The 22,997-nt window shown below is 40.8% G+C and overlaps 2 protein-coding genes across 2 annotated transcripts; both read right to left on the reverse strand.

Annotated features, from left to right (window-relative positions):
* Window positions 1-443: 443 nt before the first annotated feature.
* On the reverse strand, window positions 444-15,184 carry keap1b (kelch-like ECH-associated protein 1b). Its single transcript, XM_073468204.1, has 7 exons — window positions 15,121-15,184; window positions 9,874-10,767; window positions 9,138-9,383; window positions 6,582-7,258; window positions 5,131-5,336; window positions 4,121-4,297; window positions 444-2,857 (listed from the first exon to the last, which is right to left on the reverse strand). The coding sequence occupies exons 2-7, from the start codon at window positions 10,177-10,179 to the stop codon at window positions 2,592-2,594; spliced, it is 1,878 nt and encodes a 625-aa protein (XP_073324305.1). The 5' UTR covers window positions 10,180-10,767; window positions 15,121-15,184; the 3' UTR covers window positions 444-2,591.
* A 3,316-nt stretch (window positions 15,185-18,500) lies between these two features.
* s1pr5b (sphingosine-1-phosphate receptor 5b) lies at window positions 18,501-22,532 on the reverse strand. Its single transcript, XM_073468017.1, has 2 exons — window positions 22,475-22,532; window positions 18,501-21,181 (listed from the first exon to the last, which is right to left on the reverse strand). Exon 2 carries the CDS (start codon window positions 20,917-20,919, stop codon window positions 19,696-19,698), a length of 1,224 nt encoding a protein of 407 aa, XP_073324118.1. The 5' UTR covers window positions 20,920-21,181; window positions 22,475-22,532; the 3' UTR covers window positions 18,501-19,695.
* Window positions 22,533-22,997: the final 465 nt, after the last annotated feature.

The following is a 22,997-nucleotide window of genomic DNA, read 5'->3' on the forward strand; positions in this document are numbered from 1 at the left end:
TCTTTCTGTGTTTGGCAGGATTACATCTTGAGCCTCCTGTGAGCCCACATAATCAGGGAAGTTTTCCTCTTGGATAATATAATAATGGTCTATCTCATCCACCTGCCAGGTTTAGTGAGGAAGTGAGATGTGTTGGCAGTATTCATGGGTGGTCGATTAATGGTACATTTGCCACAGACTGACAGGAAGATGAAATAAAAACCAAGAAAATATGTGACTTGCCCTGTTGGCATCTATAGTGAAACCTCCACTGGTAACATTGAGTTGTTCATGTTAAATATGATGATAATATATGATTCAGTAAACAGCGAGGGTTTGGTGAGAAGATCTTTAGCTCCCTCTGGTGGCCACTGTTGCTTTGAAAACCTGCATAAACTTAAGATAAAAAACAACAACAGACGTCTACAGATTAGAACTAACAAAACAATACATGACTCCAGTGGTACAATAAACATATATTTTACTTTACAATGTATTATTGTACAGGGTATTTTTTTTTGCTGGAAAAATGTACAAAGCAGACCTTAAATATTCTAATTTCCATTCCAACTACTGACAAACAGGAAAAAAAAAGTCCCTTTCGAAGTGAAGCAAATGTTTTACAAACATCCAAAATGAGCATTAACAGGCATTCCTACTCAGTTACAATGCATGCTAGTTATTCAAAAACACAACACCAGAGTCCAATTCAATACAAAGCTGATGTCAGTTTAGAGGAAACGAGAAAACCAAAGGATCTGAACAAATAAATAAAAAAAGTGAGCTCTGAAATTCTGTACAAGACTTCATATCAATGTACAAAACATCACTTAAAAACCTTTGTAGCTTAAATTGCTGTTACAAATACTCTTCTTGAAGCAAGTTTCTGTCATTAGCGTACAATATCTGAACACTAATGCACAAACGCGGTCATTTCTGTTTCTAAGGACTGGCGGAAGTGAAAAAACAAAAAGTCAACTGTAAGGGGAGGTTCTCCATTGTGTTGGTAATTAGTGTTTTTATAAAAACACATTCAGTGAGATGTTTGAATCAAAGGTTTTAAATGCTACAGTATTCCATTTCCTCTAAACACAGTCATCCTCTTGGCACTACACATACCAATTATACAGGACCAGACTCTCTGGTAGCCTCACAACAACCAACACCTTTCTGAAAAATTCACATTTAATGAACCTACCAGTAGCTATTAGTGGAAAGTCACAATTGTTATTATGCAGTTACTTTAAGGTCCTGCTTCTCTTGTACCAGCACTTGAGTTTGAGGCTTTGGGCCTCATGCAAGAACCATCAGCACATGAATGATTTATGAGAGTTTGTGGCCATCACCAGTTTTAATATATTAATATGTACGAACAAAAGTCAGGGGTGGTCCACGCCTGTCGCATGAGTCATGCACAGAAGATTTATAATGGCTTCATCTGAATTTAAATATCTGCCGAAAAAAAAAATTACATTTAGTCCACTTTATAAAGGCCTCCACACCAAGTCATTTTTTTTGTCCGAAATTGCTGCATAAAAATAAACAGACCTCATGTGTATTCAGTGTACAATTCTTTTGGTTTTATGATTTTATTAAAGCTGGAGAATGCAACTTTTCTCTCCCTCTCGTGGCAGTGAGGTTTCTCTGCCATAAACTCGACATAGATATTCATCTAGAGGGTTTAGGTTTAATCAGCAATGCAAGACTTTCAAGTTCCATAATCTAGCCTTATTATCGAAATTTGGGTGCATTGACTATTGTAAGTTGTGCACTTAAGAGATTTTGCTGAATCTGACTTGGAACATTCAAACCTCACATAAAAAGGTAAATACAGGATGAAAATGCAGAAAATGTTCTTGCATGAGGCCCACTGTCATGTATGAGCTTCATCTTGTGGCTGTCTGGGTTCACTTCATCAATTTCTACACATCACACAGTGACTGTCTGTGCCTTTCCATCAAAGCACCTTAAGACAATATACTGATGACAGTAATGCCCATGGGCAATGTTAATGGCACTTTGAACTCTACTGCCTATGCTGACAATTGCTACTTTAAAAAAAAACAAAAAAAAACTTTTTTTTGTTGTTGATTTTTTACAAAATTGGATCATTTGAATCTTTTGTCTCCCTCAGATTTTACTTTTGAATGGGCTATGTTTGAAGTATAAAGAGCCCCTGATGACTCTTTGAGCCAGTAAAAGGCCCTTTCTAGTATGCAGCCCTTTCCTCCCATGGCTCAAACCTGGGAGATGATGGTCCGACTGACGACTTCAAATACCAGATCTGAACACACAGACGGACTGAGGTCTCTCGGATTTACCACAAACAAATTAATCAAATGCCTGGACTGTAGTTCAGTTACACAGATTAATTTTGTCACATTAAAGATGAGTATCGACACTGCACTTTCAAAATAAACTGTTACTGATTTTGTTTTTTTAAATTCATATCAAGTGAACTCTAGAATCAGTGAGGCAGCATGTGGTGCTTTAGCTCACCTCTGTCTCTAATCAGTTGGGGGGGGGGGTTTATTTCGATTTGGGAAGACAGAGTTGAGTTATGGGGTGCTCGTCTGTTGATGTGCGTGTGTGACAGGGTCTATCGAAGAGCCTCATGTGGTTTTACCAAAGGGCCCGCCGTGCCGCTGATTGTGGTGAGAGCTAAAACCAGAGTTGTTGGACTGATAGGCCGGTGACGAAGCACCGTTCTCCCTGTCAGACTTCTGACACTGTGGCAGTTCTTTCTGGCAAGGCTCCATGGTAACGGCCACGCCCACGCCACTCCGCCCTGATGTCATGTGTGTCACCTCCGCCCAGGTGTCGTTCTCCGGGTCGTAGCACTCCACACTGTCCAGGAAAGTGTTGCCATCGTATCCTCCTGTGAACATATTGTTGACATTTTGTTCCGTGAATATTGTTTTCTTCAAATAAAAGGGATTTGTAGAATATCGTCGGACTCATGATGAACATGTTTAAAAAAATTAAATTAAAATGCAGCAGAACCACTACAGCTGGGTACTGCGGCTGATTTCCCAATTCCATTCGATTCCGATTGACACGGTCCAATTTGATTTGATAAGCCATTCATATCGATTCAGTTGGGGATATTTCAGCAAAAAAAATAATTTTTGCTTGTATATGAAAGAGATACTGTCAATGCTGTAAATTGTAAAAGGTACCCTCTAACCTGGAACATTATTAAAAATATTAATGTTTAAGTTAGGAATTTTATTAAATAGTTTGAGATTTGTGTTAAAATCTGAGGAATTAATGTGTTATCGTTGTGATTTTAGCATCTAATTATTAGAAATGTTGCAGTCAGGGAACAATAACATACTGACAGGCCTGTGTATTTCAACAAAGGAAATTAGGAACAAAATAGAAACTCTCCCGTTATAAACAACCTTTGTAGCACTTGAATATAGGTTTCTGAGTTTACAAGTTGCACTTGAATGCACCAAGCAGTCCCTGTTGGCACCCACACATTTCACCATCCAAAAACAATGTAGATTTTCAAGTTTGTGAGGTGCAACCGAAAGTACCATGACGTCCTCGTCCCTGTGCTCTGTGTGTATGCGAAACTCCAACAGACAGACAGCAGAGGAGAGAAGCAGCGCGTCCTTAAATGACACCAAAACGTACTTGAGTCTTTTTTTATCACGTAACTGTTTCTATACAAACATTTACTCGCCTTTAAAGATTTACTCGCTAGATGGAAAATCTACCTGCATCTGGCGCTTGGTGGGTGATGATCTCAGGATTTAAACAAGACAAAATGGTCTTATGAATTTCACCATTCTTGGCTTATTTACACAGGTTTTCTTGTAGAGTTCAGTGCCAGCTGAAACTAACAGGCTTGCTTGGCTGAGTAAATAAACCGTCTTGTTTCATGAGCACATCTTTATCGCCATAAAATTACACTGAAAATAAATACATAAATAAATAAATAAAACATGTCCCCATAAATATTACTTACAAATATATGAAGTTAACAAAATAACATTAGTCAGTTTGCCACAAACAAACAAAAAAACATGCCAGTGACTGCAAGTGTAAATGAAATACAAATCTGTTTGACAGTAAAACCAAAGAGTAACTACAGTGTAATTTATAAATTACTTTTTACTTTTACTTTACTCACCCATTACATAGATGCGTCCGTGTAATGCAGTGACTCCCAGAGCACTGCGTCGGTGCCTCATGGAGGCAGCAAAGCTCCATGTATCAGTTTCCACATCATAGCACTCCACTGTGTTCAGCTGGTTGGTGCCATCATAGCCGCCCATCACAAAGATTTGATTCCCCAGTGGGCACACACCTGAAAGGGTCAGAAGTCAGTTTACACTTGTGTTAGATTATTTTACCTACAGTAGATATGGGCAGAAAGTAGAACATCCAGCAAGCATTAAGCAGAGTTTGAAAAAAGCATCACAGACGTGCTGTTACTGTCAAAATATCAGATTTATCTGAATATTTTAACATCAGCTCATACATGCCATTAAGGATACATACAAAGACATTTTCCTGCTCTGCTGTTACTACACCTGCATACAAACTACAGGTAATGCTTCTACTGTATGATGAAGGCAACAGAATGGCTAAAACTAGGACTCAGTAAGAGACAAATTTTCTCAATATTTTTTAGTCTGGGACTCAGTATTTTGGGCTTATAAAGATCAATACAATTGATTTTTCCTGAATGGTTTTTAAACCTTTTTGAGATAGCTTTGTGGTACAATATGCAAAGTTTTCCAGCTACAATCAAATGAGTGACATGAGTGCAGTTTTATGGCATGTGTTTTGACAAACAAATCTTTCTCAAAAGAAGTGCGATATTTAATGTTTATTAGTCTTTCTTCTGTAAACTGTATCTTGTTTTCATGTTGTAGGAATGTTATATTTATCTTTTAACAAAAAACTAAAATCGTATGCCCTCAATGTCGTGTCAATTTTCCCCCATGGTAACGAATATCATATTGAAGTTAGAAATTTCAGTATTGTGACTACACTACTCTTAGCCACCCACATCTGCCTTTTGATCTCAAAAGCACAAATCAGGACAGGCCTTGCATTTATCTTTTAAAAACATGGATATAAACTTCCACACTGATAACTTTTTCATTAGAGAGCAGCTATCGGTCTCTTCCTTACCAGCTCCGGAGCGCACAGTGTTCATGGCGGCCATGGTCTTCCACTCGTCCCTCTCAGGGTTGTAACACTCACAGGAGCTGAGCCGGTTGGCCCCGTCGAACCCGCCCACAGCGTAGAGCAGCCGGTTGATGACAGCAACACCCACACCGATACGCCGTGTCAGCATGGGGGCTACCAGCTGCCACTGGTCCCTTTCTGGATCATACCTAAAGAGTAGTAAAAACAAATACTGATTTATTTTATTGTCTTTACTCTATTGCTCTTTTAATGTGTCAGAAAAATGTTTCCTCTGTGACGCATGGCGTCGCCAGCTGCCACTTTTCAGCTGCCACTGAGAGTCAACAGGTAGGGAACGCAAGTACAACAAGCACAAACCCTCACCTGGTCTCCAAAATGTAAACATGGCTAATTTTGTTTCCTGGGATTTGCAACCCAAACAAAGGACCTGTTACCAGGAATTGAACACTGCGTCTTTGTTGCACTGATTCATCTGTAGTATGTGATTCTACCACACTGAAGTCACATCTTTTATTCTGAGTTATTATATGGCCATTCAGGCAGGGTCAGCAGTTCTTTTTCACATTCTTTGTGGTGTGCCTGGTTAATATTTGCTATTTGTCACTGCTCTCAGTCTGCGTCATCTGAGATCCAAAGTCAGGGTTTGAGTAAAACTTCAACCTTGAATTACATACATTTACATAATTCGCTATATGACAGACAGCCTGTCAGGTCAGAAATTGTGCCAGAGGTCCCTGTATGGGTTTGAGTCTTGCCTACAGAGATAGATGAGATAAATGTATTAAACACTTGTTGGTGAGACATGTTGATGGGGCTTTACATCCTCCAGCATTTTATTGATCATTAAAATTTATGTTGCTGCTGCCTCACTGTCTAGACCAACTGTTGAGAAGAAACCTTACAAACACAAATTTTCCAGTTGTGAGTTATACGTCATGTGTTTGACAGCTAAAGGGTTGGTTTGTTGAGGAAAAAAAAAACCTTTGTTATTCTATTTTTAGCCACCACACCATTCACTATTTATTTTTATAACACAATAAACAGTTCCCTGTAGATTAAAACTTCCTCAGTGAGGCTTTGTGCGAACTAAACATGTATTTCAGGAAGTTGAACAAAACCAGTTAATTTCCAGGAAGCTACTCGGTTCCTGCTCCTGGGGCATTCATTGACTAAATACAGTAAACAGACCAGAGCATAAGCTTGACTTGAGTATGAATCAGTACACAAAGGCAACCCACAGAAACACAGACATATTGATGATCAAATAAATCTCAATTCAATCCGCTTTTAAAACAACCTGACACAAATCAACTGCTAGGAAAAGGAGATGGCTGGAAATTCAGCATTGGCTTTTGTCTTTTATGGGGAATTAAAAAAAAACTATAAATATAAAATAACCCTAGTCTATTCCATTAAAAGTTAAATTTTCTTACCTCTCAACACTATTGTGATGAATGCACCCATGAGATCCACCAACTGCATATATCATGCCATCGATGACACCGACTCCGATTCGGTTCCTGGGTACACTCATCGGTGCACATGGCAGCCAGCAGTTGTTCATGGGATTGTAGCAGTCCAATGCATTTGAGTCCATGTTGCCATCAGGTGCGTTGTTTCTTCCACCAACAGCATAGAAAAGCCCACTGATCACACAGGCTGCGAGGCCACTACGGGGCACCTGCAGGTCAGCTAGCCTCAGCCAGGCTCCTGTGCAGGGATTATACGCCTCCAGGTAGCTGAGAGACTGACGGAAATAACCCCCCGCTGTGTAGATGAGCTGTGGCACCTTGGGTGTTCGGCAAGAGATGACTTTGGTGGGTTTGTGGAGGGTGAGGTCCTGGAAGATCTGGGCCAGGTAGTCTTTACATTGCGGGTCCCAGTCCAGAGACTGGAGTTGGGCCTGCAGGAAGTTGGGGGTGAGGGAATGGCAGCGGACAGCCTGGAGTAAGGCCTGGACGTACGGTCGTCGGTTCTCCCGGTCGTAGCGCACCCAGGCCACACACGCCTGGAAGACTTCAGACTCACAGCGCACATTGAGCTCATCGCGGCTGATGAGGGTGACCAGCTGGCAGTGAGACAAGTTGAAGAACTCCTCCTGGGTCGCCACCTAGGGAAATGAGCAGGGACGAAAAACTTTAAAAAGTTTCTATCAAACAAGTGCTGACCTGAGAGAAGGAATCCAAAGTAATGCATATACAAGTTTCTATTCATCATGAGAGGAAGCAGCTTAGGATTATTTTCAACAAACATTCGGATGACTATTTCCGCAATTAATCGACTGAGCTTGAGAAAAATGCCCGCCACAGTTTCCTCAAACCCAAATTGTCATTGTCATCCTCACATATTTTATCGGAACAACAGTTCAAAAGCCAAAGATGTTCAGTTAACAATCAAATAAGGCCAAACAAGGCAGCAAATCTTCATAAGTGATAAGCTGAAACTAGCATTTTTTAAAATTACATTTTTGTTTAAAATATTCAAATATCAATGACTAGATTAATCAGCTAATATCAGTGTCAGATTGTGTTATATTTAAGAGTTTCGAAGAAATATAACACAACTGTCAGTAAACATTTACACTGTTTAAATAGCACCAAACTCATGCCAGGAAGAAAATCATGTGTTTGTGTGACAATGTCTAGTCTATGTCAGATGTAAAGATTATTTGGAAGACAAACAGTAACAAGACTGAATCACTGACAGATGTGACATGACACATCTGTGACTCAGTGAGCTCCTCTGGTCTGTTTATTTTATCTGCTCATCTAGGATCAAAATTGAGTTTTGTTTCAATTCTTTTGTGATGCATTGTTCTTTTATCTTTTGCATACAGGTATGCTCCTACCACAAGTAAAACCTCATCATGACTCAGAGCTTGCATTCCTGACAATCTTACCACAAAGCCACAGGACCAGATCGCAGGTCTGCTGCGGAAAAGTCAACCAGCAGAAACCACAGTGGAACAAAGGAAACAGCATTTTCTCACACAGAAAACCCCTTGGCACAACAATTACTGTAAATATGAGAGTCCTGTTTCTTTTTTCAGTTAAGATTTAAAACATGTCACTGTTTTAGTAGTAAACACTTGCACTTACACTTGCATTACATGAAGCAACATTATGTAACTTTTTTACCTTAAAATAAAAGCCTCAAAATCATTTTGATGGTACAGTCCCTTGTAATAGGATGAATGGTGTCGGTGTCTCTGTCTCTATCACTTGTTTCTGCACTATGTAATTTCAGTGAGAGGGTAGGATCACAGTGTTACATACATGTTTACTTCAACATACAAGTTTTCAACATGTAACATCGTTATGAAGTTATGAGATTTGTTTGTAGTCAGCACCTACATTATGTCTGATAAATAGTTACAGACCTGGGATTTGTATTTATGAAATTTGTAAAATAATATGTTGCACTCAGAAACAGTGGGGGGTGCCAAAATCGCATAAAATGCCAGTTTCTACATAATTTGCCCTCAAATTATGTGAACCCAATAATTGTTTTTCTGACTCGCTGGACTCTTACAGTGAGCAACAGCCACTAATTACACAATTACACAGCAGCCCGACTGATGCAAATACTGTCTATAACAACAGGCAAGTTTCATCTTGTGATGATTGTGACTACAGACCTTTCAATACATCGTTTATGGGGCGTCCCTTGTCTCTCTGATCACATTTCTGTCTTTATCTTCTAGGGGATATCACAATTTCAATTCCAAATCCGTTCATCAGTTTTGTGTATGAATTCGACAGGTGGCCAATTCTTACATATTGCACCTTTAATAGTCTAAAAATGGCAAAACAGTCACTGCTGTAAATAAAAATGTCTTAATTGAACTTAATCGCAACCTTTTGAATATAGGATTTGGAGAAGTGTCTGCACTCTCAACAAATAAAAAGGTCAAAAAATGACAAACAAAACTATTTATGTTTACAGATGAAACAGTGGAGTTTTCATCAGAAACTCAGCTTCAGCTTTACCTGGCTGAAGTTCATGTAGATGTATTCACGGGCCTTCTGGTGCAGTTCTGTGCAACCAATCTGCTCAGCGAAGTTGGCAATGCCGATGGCGTTGCTGGGGTCGAGCTGCTGCACGAGGAAATCGCAGCAGGCCTTGACCACACTATCGATCTGGTACATTACGGCGCCATTCATCACGTGAATTACACACTTCTCACCTACGGAGATGCTGGCCGTGTAGGCAAACTCTATCAGTCGGTCCATGACCTGAATGGGTGAAAGATAAGGGCGAAGGTTGAGGTAGAGAAGAGGGAAAGAGGGAGAACATAGAACAGAAGTGAGTATTAATAGGAAAAATAAGGTTCTGGTGGTACTTATTTGTGTGCCTATACACTTCTTCCCAGAAAGGACAGACGGACTGGCATCTTGTGAACAAGAACAATAAGCAAAAATACTTTCTCCGCGTATATATCTGCACAAGCTTAGCAAACATCCAGGGGAAATAAAAGAGGTCAAACAAAGTTTGCTCTGCAAAGTTTTACTGTACTTATCACTGTTTACACTAACTGCACAGTGTAAGAGCTAAACTTTTAAAGAGCAACTTAAACACATCTTTACTACAACGTTATATGTTGTTGTATGATTTGTGCTGGAAAGCAATATAGTAGATAGTGTGCCGATGGTCCGTGAGTGGAATGTTAAGTCAAATCAATGAAGAAAAAATTTCTGTAAAGAAAAGATGACGTCTCTGACTCACCCTGGGATGAATCCCCTCTATGGACACCAACTCCATACCACACTCCTTCAGGCCGTTGGTGAACATGGCCCTGAAAACTGGCGATGAGGACGCCAGCACCACCTTGTGAGCCACAAAGTCAACCGCCTCCAGGTCTTTGTAGCGCACACGCAGTGTGACGTCGCACAGTTGCCGCTCCAGACGTAGCTCATTCATGATGGCGAAGGCGGCTGCCGTGTGGCTCTCTAGTGTGTAGCTGAAGACGCGGTGGCCATTGTCCGTGGACGGAGTCACCAGCGCTTTGCATTCTGTCAGGCACTCTGTCATTTCCCACCCGTTCTCCTCCTCCTTACTCTCTTTCTCAAGAACAGTGGGCAGTGTTAAGGGGCATCCTTGCACCAGGTGAGTTTGAACTGAAACTTGACAGGTGGCTTTGAAGAAATCTTCACATTCAAGTCTGATTTATGTGGACATGAGGATTTCCTTGCTCTGTTCAGTACTTGAGTCCAGCCATACTGCTAATTATGGCATACCTAAAGACTTCTATGAGAGTTACCAGTCATGGCTGGTGTCACTTTTACATGTTGCAGTTCCAACATTATCAAAATGTCTTGAGTTCAGGATTCCTTCAGGTGTGTCCGAGAGTTAACTTCCCAGAACAGAATGTTTTATGTCAGCAGGAACCGAACGAGTGAAAAGACTCAAAGGAATCTTAGTTCAACCTGTTTGTGTTGTCAACAGAAGTGTTGGTGGACCTGTCAGCCCTGACAGGGGAAAAGTCTCTTGTCAAGGGGATGATCTTTGCGGAGATTCTCCTGAAGAGGCAATAACTACAGCTCCCGTCAGTGGGCAACGCTTGTGCTGAGTGCTGTAGAGTCAGATACTGTAGATGAGGCAATAGAAGGCTTGTTGACTCTAAAAGGGGAAAAAAAAAAACAGGGTTAAGTGCCAGAAGTGTCATAAGTATAACTTGGAGCTCTTGGGAATGGGGGCGCGGAAGGGGGTGGCTTTCTCCGTAGACTCCTTCCTTGAGGTTGTCCGGCTTAGGAATTTGTTTACACTGCTGTGTTTACTAGGAAGCTGTTGGCTCAGCTGACAACAGGGGAAAAAGAGGGACACACCGAGCACGCATGTATATACAGTGTCCACATACCTTAGTCAGGCACTGAAACAATTTATGACATACAGTTTATAACTCCTGCTGGCACAGCACCAGTCGCTATCTTTCAACTCATGCAGGCAAGTTTATCCATGCAAAGTGAGAAGAGACCCTGTGTTATGTCTGTCATCATGCCTGTCACACTCATGCTAGACTTCCTGGAGCAAATCAGTTTGGTCAATGATAGGTTCCTTTCATCTTTTCTGTAGGTGTCTCTGATAAGAGGACTCAATCTGACATTCCTCCAACATGTTGTGAAAAGAAGTTTAACAAACGTTTTTTCTTCCACATCTAAACATTAAATCAGATTTATAAGCATTGCAATATTAGCAAAAAAGGACTAATGAGAAACATGTGAATGCAAGTGAGCTTGTAAGGAACAGTGAGGGAGTAATGTCCGCTTTGAAGGACGACGGAGTGACTTAAATTAGGCTTGAATTTAGCTGGCCAGCATGACTGTGTTTTTACTCTGTCCTGTGACCAGTCCAGCTGAGGCCTGGAACAGAGGGGATGGTTTGTGCAACAGCCAACAAAATCCAGGTTCACTCTGCATGCTCGTGTACACATATTCGCTCTGTTGTTGTTTTCAGTCAACCATTCAAACTCAAGTAATTTAAAAAAAAATGTTTAAAAAAAAAAAAGTTTAAATCAGGATCAAGGACCAATTTTACCTTTAAAGGATACGTTCACGTAAAATGAAAATTCAGTCATCATCACTTACCCCCGTGTAGATGGAAAGTTGGGTGAAGTTTCGTAGTCCACAAAATATTTCTGGAGCTTCACAGCAAAACAGCATTCTCCTAAACAATTGAAGTAGGTTGGGAATTGATTTGAAATTACATTATTTATGGCCTTTCTTAAACTTTGGTTGTTTTTTTCCCTGTTTTAAAACAAGTCCCCGTCTACTTGAGTTGTTTAGGAGAATGCTGCAACGCTGTTCTGCTGTGAAGCTCCAGAAATGTTTCATGGACGACGAAACTTCACCCGACTTTCCATCAACATGGGGGTGAGTAGATAATGACTGATGACGTCAACAGCAGTAGACGATAAAACAAGCAGGAGATGGCAGCCATGCAGACTGACTTTGGAAATGAAAACGTCATTTGGGAATACGTGGGCTGTGTCCACACTATTGGAATGACCAAGAAAGATCCTGCAAAAATAAAAACCTCTCCTTTCTGTCAATCTAACTTTTTTTTTTTCAGCACATGAACTGCCTGTAACAGCGACATATACAGTACAAAGAGCAGTCAACAGTGGCTAATTGTCTGTCTGGTGCTCTCTGATCAGGATGAGTCAAGAGTTACTCAGTAACAATGTGAGTGTTCACAGTTACATAAGAAAAGCAGGCGCAGTGCACAGGCAAGGTTATACGGCCTTGCTGCTTTTAATTCTAGGTTACTGTGTCCTGCTCTTTAATAAGTTAAGACGAAGCAAACTAAATATTAATTTTGTCTGGGCATTTTTATTTATCAACAGACGCTGACACATGAGTCATGACGGCCATCGGCCAGCAGTTAGTCCCACACTGCAATTCACATTTACTGCTGTGCTTTCTTCCCTCCAGGTTTCTGGGTAAAATAGTTTCACTGGAGAACATATTGCTCAACTCACTCGCTCTCCAAGGCAGAGAGGAACTGCTCACTGACAAACAGCCTGTCTGAGCCTGCGTTTGGACCTGCTACATATCTCTGGTCATTCATGCGATTAATATATACAGCAGCAGTTCAGGTATGATGTTAAAGACTGATTCTCTTTAGATGCAAAAGAAGCAAGTTAAACAAACATTGGAGCACTGCAGTACAGGCCAAGTGTGGCCCTAACTATCCTAAAGGAGATTTTTATTTGTTATTGATATAACTGCGTTAGAGCTGAAAAGATGAGTCAATTTATCAGCTGAAAGAAAATTTGTAAAGAAAAGCAGCAGGTCCTCACAATGGAGAAGCTGGAAAGAAATTAGACAACATTTTGCATTTTTGCTTGAAACATGACTGTTCGATTATTCGATATGGTTAAAGGATCATTTCTTCTTGTCAATCGACTAATGGTTTCAGCTCTACAGAAGGCTAGTCACTTATTCAAGGGATTCACAAGCAGATAATGGAAATAATTAGAACCTGACTTATACTCGATTTTATGTGCTGATATCGATATATCAGTCAAATACTGTACACATTTTTTGCAATGATCCCTCATGATCCCTGGTCATCAAACACTTGTGATAAAGCTATATAACAGAGGCATAATATTTTACAGTTTAACAATAAACATGTTGTTGATTAGTTGTTGACAATTAAATTAATCACCTACTGTTTTGATAATTGATTAATTGGTTTGAGTAATTTAAGAAGAACAGTAAAAATGCATTCCTTCTTCTTAAATATGACTATTTTCTGGTTTCTTTACTCCTCTATTACCGCTTTTCCACCAAATTTAGCGGGTCTACACAGGTTTTTTAAACACGGGTCAATCCGCTAAAATATTGAATATTAAAGTAATTAAACGTCCTTGAATAGACCACATCCCAAATTTCTCCTTATTTACGCGACACCACCGGATGTTGATAATGCGTCATCACCTAGCGCGGGGGAATTTAGCATTTAGATCAAAGCTGAGCCGAGGTGATAAAAACCTGTGTCTACTGCAGGGTCAACTGACCCGGGTGTAAATGCAGAGTTTACACAGTCTGTTTACACACAAAAGCCGGATCTTAGCGGGTTTAAGTGGGATTTTTGACCTGTGGAAAAGGGGTATATGACAGTAAACTGAATGTCTTTTGAGATATTTGAAGTATTTTTCACCATTTTGTAACATTTTTGACTAAACAACTAGAGCCTGACCAATATGTTGGTTGGCCAATATTGCTCAATAACAGATATATAGGTGTTGGCGTAGATATTATAATGCAGAAGAAAAAAAACTATGTATGGGATGATCTGTAGTTATTAACTTCAGAGTGAAGTCTACCGTTTCAGGGCACTGATGTAATTCTAGATGATAATGTGTTATGTTAAACTGTCAAATATCTGCTTTGGTTACACATCTTTGTCACAAGTGTTTTGACAACCACATCTGAGGGGTCATTGCAAAAGATGTGTGTTGATCGGCCGATATATCAATATCAGAATTTTTCACTGCCTTATATCAGCATCCACATCTGTGCCAACAGTGACTATTGGTCAGGCTCCACAAGATGATCCATTGATTGCGAAAATAATCGACAATGAGAATACTTGTCGCCCCAGAAGTAACACCAGTGAGTATGGTGAAACCTATGAACCAAACATACGTCCATTTACACTCTCTTACAGAGTTGAGGGATGATGGTAAGATTTAACAGTACTTGGGGACACCTTTAAGGACCCCTGGCAGATCCCCTGCACCCCAGTTTAGGAAGTACAATCCAGGCCTGCAATCCTTGGATGCCATTCAGCAGAGACTGCACAATAACTACACTGATCCTCTGTTTAAAAGTTGAACACGTACATGAGAGTCACAAACAAACACGACTGTTTTAACGTGCTTCGTGTACGTTTTGGCACGGAGCTCTCCTCGGTGACTCATCCTGAACTCTTCACCGAGCAAACAGTGGAACTAGCTGTACCAAAACATGACCCAGAAGTGGAGCCCGTCATTACATAAATCGCAGACGGACTTAGATTTCCGCGCCATCTCTCAAACATTGACATCTTTCACACAAAAGCACCGTTTCCCCCTCCGGGCTCCGATCACTAACGATCATCATTTCTACGCTTGTTTTGATCAAAAATAATCCCGAGCGCTGGCGTGCGCCGAAAACACAGGTGAAGCAGACTCGATTGAAACCCTCTGTTCGGCTTGAGACGAAAGTAAACTCGGCGTACTCATGACGAACAGCCGGATACACCACAAATTACAAGTTAAACGTTTCGGAAATAGAGCTGACAGCAAAATAGGCTCCTAATAATAGACAGCAGCGTAACGGCGACGAGCCGACCCGCGCACAAAGATGCTAACAAAGCGCTATCGTTACATATTCCTGCTGCTAACTACCTCCTCGCTTTCAAATGTACCCTCGTTATCGTATTAAGCATTACTGATAGCGTACATGTGTAATAAAAGAAACTCACGTAGTCTAGTTCAATTCCTCCATAGCAGTCCGCCGAGCTGTGCGCCACAGAGGAAGGAGGGGGGGGAAAGCTGTAACTCACCGTGACTAAGCATTGTGCCGTCCTCCTCTCGCCTTCACAATAAGAGCCCGCCGCCACTGCGCTGGACCCGCCTCCGTTGACGAGCAACGGCAGGGAAATACGTCCCGAGGGAGGGGGCTTTTACTGTGAAGGATATCTCAGACTGAAAGAAAAGCGAGGCCAGTTTTTTGGCGAGCTGCCAAAAAAACTGTAGCTTTAACATCAATCAAATCTGTTATGAATAATGCAAATATGATTCATACATTACATATGCACTTTGCTTCAAGTTGAAATGACATTCCGTAAAGGTGAGTAAAAGTTAATCTTAGAATGAATGAGATGTAAATAAGACTAGATTTTGAAATTCCAGCAGGAAATTGCTAAAATGCTATTGTTAAGTGATTTTTAAATGAAGCATAATAGTGCTCAAGAGACAAGGCTATAAAATCCCACAATTGCCCCATAATCCAATCTGCTACTCACCCTGCTTGTAAAGCTTTCCTCATACATGTTGTGAATGGCTCCCACATTACAGCAGCTTGAGGGGACTCTGCCGGTGCTGACACACCAGTAAGTTTTCTCCCCTCTCTGGAAAATACGTAATTCAGCTCTATACAGTATACAGCAAACATGTTCTGCATAACAGCCACAAGGTGGCACCAAAAGTCAACTGTGCCACTGCAGGCACAGTTTCCACATACTAGCCCAAAATACACCTTGTCAAGTTAGTTTGAATCATTTGGCAATGAGCTGCCAGTGATAGAAAAATAATTAAGCTTTGTTGTGCCCCAAAGCCACAATTCACAGCTGATTAGATCAAATATTTCATGCTGACAAATCTCTGCTTGAAAGGGATGATGAAGAATCAACAGTCATGAAAAATTCCTGATATGATATGACAAGCCTTGAATCAACCTTCATAATAATTCCCCAGGTGAGCCCTGCCCCTCACTCAGTTCCAGTCAGAGAAATTAGGTGTGGTGAGCCTTGAGGCGCCAACATGGACACTCACTCAAGTGTCATGTCTGTAAGCTCCTCATGTGTCTGATATTAAAGCTGCACTCTTGGACCGCTCTAGGATCAGTTTTGTGATTTACTTTTATATACTTGACTGTTTTCTATCAATCAGCTACCCCTTTCATGCATGGATTATTTAATCACACAGTAATCTTTCATGTCCATAACTTTTTTTCTTGTCGATATATGTTATTTTGAAGGAGTTGCGTAAATGTCCATTGCAGTGGACACCAGACATCAATGGTATAAAAAGTGATTCTGGAATAATGTTCAAATCTTCTTATTTTCAGAAAACCAGACAGGTAAAAACAATATTTTTAAACTAAATAGAGATGTTAATATTACTTTTAACCAGATTTTTATCATATTTTTCTTGCACATCTTTTTTTTCTGTGACTGAAATACATCTGTCCACTCCAGTGAATGTTATGCACCAAAGGTATATTGTGCCTACTGGGCCTATATATATATATATCAATATATTTTTTTGCTGTTCTTGGCTTTATTGATAGGACAGGTGAAGAGTGAAAGGAAATGGGGAGAGAGAGGGGCTGACATGCAGCAAAGGGCCACAGGTTGGATGCCTCTTTACATGGGGAGCATACTCTACCAACTGAGCTGTAAGGGTGCCCCCTGGGTCCATATTTAAATCAAAATGGGCCTATATTTAGATAAGAATATGAATACTTTTTTATTTTTGCTGTTTCACAACACTATTCACATGTAAACTGTATCCTAATTTTAAATAAACCATACAAAATAAAGAAAATGAATTGTCAAAATATACCCATTGGCACTTAGTGTCCACATTATAATTTCAGTCACAGAAAGAAATGTACAAGAAGAACGTTTGTTAAGTCTGGCTAAAAGTATTATATAGTATATATATATATTACCTGTCTGGTATTCTGAGAATAAAAGGACTTATAAGTTATTTAGTTATTCAGAGGTACTTCGTGCATCTTGTCTTCCTTCCACCATTTTTAATTTATAATGCCATACCTCAAAATGACAAAGAAATACAAGGATAATAATCAGATGGAATTGTGGCTACACATGTTACTACAGTGAATTTTCCCAAAGCTCAGCTGGAGAAAGGCGCAGTACATCTGTAATACAAGGCTGCGTGTGGTTTGGACTGTCCTTGGTGGTCATCATGACAAATGACTAAAGACTTCTACCTGTCCAGTCTGTTCTATGATCTGAACAGCATGAAGGAAGCTGGGGGCCAAGAACAGATTCGCACACTTGTTGACCTCTGTCAGCAGGCACAGTGCTGGCGGATACAGGCAACATCTGGAGGAACACCTGTGCCCATACAAATCACATCAAAGGTATCTCCAGTGTCATGAAATACCTTTTATTGTAGATAAAAATGTCTTCTGGTCACTGAGGGTTAAATCAAAAAGGAAACAACTATATAGTTTGTCAGGCTGCCTGTTTGTTACCACTAGACCTTGCTTTCAGTGTGTCGCTTTGTGCATCAATTCCTTTAAGAGGTGTGAAAAGTTATGCCTAAAAATAAGTTGCTGCACATATGTGATTTGCAGAAGCTTAAAATACTTGTCTAGGCATATTGCACTAACACTTAGTCAGAGGAAGTGTCAGAGGAATCTGTATGTTTAGAGTTGAAAGAGGTCCAAAAAGCAGTGGCAATACTCCATCACCCGTGGTTGCAAAATTATTAGATCAAGACTTTATTTTACATTTATCAATATTGGAATTTGTGGAATTCATAATAATTACTCTAAAAAGCTTAAATGTATGAGCTGAAGCCACAGATTTTTTTTTTTCTTGAACAATAATGTCTTTTCCAGCTCTGGTTCATGCAGATAAATATACCAACTTCAGCTGAATTAACAACATGTTGGCCTCCAAAGTAACAAAATTAAAGCCAGCTGCATTTCATTTTCCTCTTTCAGGCATGACGAGCGTGGACAGCAGGTCACAATGAGGTGATCCTACCCACAGGTTGACAGAAAAAGGAAAAAGAAAAATTGAGAGTTGAGCGTTCAAATAAAAGGTGCATTGTGTGGTGCTGGAGCCGTCCTCAGACATGCAGAGCTTGTAGAAGAAGGCTGTATCTAGGCCAATGTCATAACCAGATGTGAGACAAGGGGGCTCACTTCCTGTGGTGCTTCTTCAAGAACTGTTCTTCCACTTACACAAATATACACAGACACGCTTAATGTATATGACTTACAGTGGGCGCACACACAGTGAAAATAAACCACAAACTTTTTAGAATCTTTTAAGAAAACATTTTATTTCTTTTATGAAAAGAAAGGTAAAGTTTGCTTGCCTTTTCTTGTTACAAAATAGATATAATTTATAATACAGATAATATGAAAAGTATTCAGAAATACAAAAAGTTCACTGCATGAATTATAGTACAAAAAAGCACACTGCCTCATTCAACAATTCAGTTCCTGCATTTAAAAAGATCCGTATAAAAACACTGCTGTCAAACTCATTTCATAATAAGAAAAAAAATTCCCGAAATATTCTGCTAACATGATGGATTGTGAAGGGATAATTGCATTGATCCCACATGATTTAGCTTACAAGTGCAGGCACGTTCCTGTCCTTAAAAGTCCCGATGCAGCTGGATGATGAATAATCATATTTACAGCTTTATTTGCAAGTGGAAACATAAATCTTTGAAGTAATAATTTATCTTAGATGTGATGCAGTTGCAGCTGCTGTGGTTTCAGAGTTAAGCTATCCACATGTCATGATCGCATTATCTGATGATGTTTGGTGTTTTTGTGTTTTGATATAATCAGACAACACGCCAACAACTTTCCACTTGGCATCAGATAGGTTGCCCATCTGTCATTTCAAAACAGTGAGGGGGTTTTAATGTCGCGTCTCCCTCCCACAATTATACCACAGCATTCTTCACTGAGATGAGTGCTGCCCCTTTCTGCCTCCCTGTTAGCTCTCCTTAACTACGTGCATGGGCACCCCACACTCTTTTATCTGAACGAATCTGGCACAACACAGGGCTTTCGAACCAGCAAAATCCCGGTCTGCAGATGCACAGTTGGCATAGAAGTGTTGGTGCTTTGATTAAGGCCCTTCAATAACAAACTGTATAGAAGGGGAAAACACAATTGTTCGCTGTTCAACCCAGCAAGTCTGGGAGAGAATGTTACATTTTTTCAGTCATGAGTCTTCGGGTTCACAGAAGTCTTCTTCCAGGCTTCAACACAAACTACATAACCACAGGAACATTAAATCCAAGGCTGTTCCACTCATTCATTGTGATATTTCAGTGCAAATTTATTAAGGAGACTCATCACTAGCATGTACTCATGTTTGTTCACGTTTGAGTGGCATCCTCATGAAGTCCATTCATGTGATCATGTTGCTGTAACTGCACCACGTCTGACTCTAAACATGAGTTTTCCTTTCTATAGAAGATGTGCTACATGTCTTCTGTTAAGTGGGAAACCCATTTACACACTCATGGACTCAATCAGTCAGTATTAGTCCTTATGACTTGAAGAGTTTGGGGTAAAGGGCCTTGATAGGAGATGGTGTGGTGACATTGTTTCCAGAGGAAATGGTCGTCTCCTGCCCCCCCTCCAACTTCTGGGTTGCCACCTCCGTTTTACTGAAGCTGCACTCAAGGAACGGCATCCCGATCTTCTTCACCTGGCCATCTCTGGTCATCAGACAAGGCCGACAGAGCAGCCTCAGGATTGCTCTCCTCATGTCCTTACTGGTCAGCGTGTAGATGATGGGGTTGAGGAGTGAGTTGACCATGGCTACTCCCAGGAAGTAATCGGCCTTGTAGAGCAGGCGACAGCTGTGGGTGGGGCAGAAAAAATCCAGGAGGAGGAGGAAGAAGAGGGGCAGCCAACAGGCTATGAAGACGCCCAGCACGATGGTGACTGTCTTGAGGAGGGCTATGTACTTCTGCGACTTCCTTGCTAAGCCCTTCCTCATGCTGCCGGACAGGCCCAGCCGCTGCCGCTGTGTGTTGGTGCGGACGATGCGGAAAACTCTGGCATAAAGCACCACAATGGCCAGGAGCACCGCGCTGAACACAGATACGCAGAAGAGGATGTAGCTCTTGGAGTAAAGTGGGAGCACTGTGGAGCACTGGTCCAGTCTGTGCATACAGTTCCATCCCAAAATTGGGAGGACCCCCAAAAACCCTGCCAGGGCCCAACTTGCACCAATCAGTGCCAACATCCGCCCCCGCTTTGCCCCATGGTATGGCCTCATAGTCACCATAGTTACATGTCGTTCAATTGCAATGGCCAGCAGACTGATTATAGAGGCAGCCAGAGTGATGAAGACCCCTCCCTCCCTGAGGAACCATAGCAGCGGTGTCAGTTTTAGGGTATAAGGTCCAGACATGATTATGTTTGCCATGTATGCAATCCCAGCCAGCAGATCAGACAGAGTCAGGTTTCCCAGCAGATAATACATGGGCAGGTGGAACTTCTTGTTCCTCCAAATGGCGATGAGAACCACAGCGTTCTCCAGGACGATGAGGAGGCACACCACCAGAAACGCAATGCCCTCAGGTTTGAGCCCTTCACGGTATCGGTCCTTCTGCAGCTTGCCCGTGTAGTTGTAATGCTCCACAATGACAGAATTGTCCTGGTACTCCATGAAGAACTGCAAGCAGCCATAAGAGGAGGGAGTAGGAGAGAGGGGGAGTGTAAAGGGGGGAGTCCCTGCGTGAGCAGAACTTGAAGCCTCCATGCTTAATGTTGCTTTTCTTCTTTTCCGCCTGCAGTCAGTGGCTATAAAGTCATTTTTGTTGACATGCTTTTGGCAGTGGGAGGTGTGAAGAATTTGTCCAAGTGCAAAAAAAGACACACAAAGAAATGTCTGAGCTCCTGCAATGAATGGGGGGATTACAGAAGTTGATACGATGTAATCCACCAGAATCCCTAGATGTTTTCTTTTTAGCCAGAAGACGGTGCTCTTGAGCTCTGTTTGTCCTGGTTAGAGGGTCCAGACACTGCAGAGAGAGATGAGGATGAAAAGCATGAAAAATGATGGAAAGAGACCAGACCAGAAAATACTGACAATATCACATACTTAAAGTAAAGAAAGTAAGTGAACCTTGCGTGTATTATAAGTTATGTTGCATTGACATTTAAGACATTTAGCTACATGAAACCTGATGAGTCAAAACTGAACCACAATTCGACCGAGAAGCGTAGGCTGGTTTTGAGAATTCTAAAACCGAACACATCTACATCTTTCCCAGACATATACACATACTGTCAGTATATGAGCTGAATGCAAACTTTTCCTCTGACATCTGAGTATAAATTGCGGGGATGTGAAACTTAAACTACAGTCATGACCTCAGTTAGACTGAGTGAGTAAAGCAGAATGTGATACTACAGACTGAAAGGACAGAGGGATCATTTTAATGTCAAACAAACATTTAGTCTTTGCAAGAGTATGTCATTCATCGTGAGGTTGATAGACAAGAACCATCACAACACGTGCACTTAATTTGGCACACATGCAGCTGCTTTTCACAGCATAGATGAGGTGTTTCTGAAGAGCCCCACACGTGCAAATACACTTAACCAGCACTTCCAAAAGTTTATAGCCTTTGCGAACTATAATCAGAAGAAAGTTGAGGGTCGTGGTTGAATTATTTGAGCTTACAGTCTTTAATGTTGAGAACAATCAGGGGTGATTAGGGTCGCATTCCTTTGAGTCTGTGTCGCGTGAGGGAATGTTTCTCTCGCTTCTTGAGTCATGTGTTAACATTTAACAAATGGTCTGGAGACTATAACTCATTCAATCTGTTGCTAAGAATTTGGGACATGGATTTAATTTGTCCATTTTGGCACAAAACAGCTGTTAAAAGTACGGGCTTGAATCTATGCCGCGGATAAAAGATGAATGCTGATTATGAATGAATGAATTAAACATGATATGAGAATACGTATGTTGAAATCACAAACAACTGCATTTGTGTTTAGTTTCTTCTTTTAAATATGCACTGACTTACATTAAGAACAAAAAAAATATAATTTCAGAGTTTGATGAAGTTGTTTTTGTGACTTTTACACTATATACAGTATTGCTTATATTACATTCTCCTATAAAATTGAGTTTATACATTTCAGCAGCCCTTCTTTTCTCAGGTGCAAACTGCCATAAAGCCATAGAATAAAAAAAACTCTCTTCTCTTAACATCCAGCTCTGTATGACCACGACACAACCATATGAAATTGATGTAAATGCCAATAACAACATCTATCACATATTGCAATCTCAACAAAATTACCTTGAAATTGTCGCAGTGCTGTCCTTATCCTGCACTTCATCTGCTTCTCAGTGAGGAGAATCCAAGCAAGAGCAGCCAGTGAGTCACAGTCAAACTGACAGAGCAGAGGGAGTGAAGGAAGAGTTGAAGCATGTATCAAAGGGGGGTGGACCCAAACTCTCTCTCTCTCTCTCTCCCCCTCAATCTCTCTCTCTCGCTCTCTTTCTCTCTCTCTCTCTCCCTCTCATATATTAACACAGACATTTGTGTGCTTCTTTGGGTTGCAAAAACTTCTTAAAATCTCTTCTTGATGAATGACAGATTAGGAGAAGTTGGACCTACGATTACATTAGGATCTCACTGATGCCTGTCACTGTTAACGGTATTTCTCTACATTTAAAAGTTCACATAATGTCATCAATCGGCACTCTAATACAGATAGGTAATTAAAACTGGATCATCCTGATAGTATAGTGGAGACTCCTCTCTTCTGTGTACAGTAATAACATAATGACAGGAAGACAAAAATCATTAACTTACACTG

The sequence above is a fragment of the Pagrus major genome, chromosome 1 (genome assembly GCF_040436345.1).
Source record: "Pagrus major chromosome 1, Pma_NU_1.0".
NCBI lineage: Eukaryota > Metazoa > Chordata > Actinopteri > Spariformes > Sparidae > Pagrus > Pagrus major.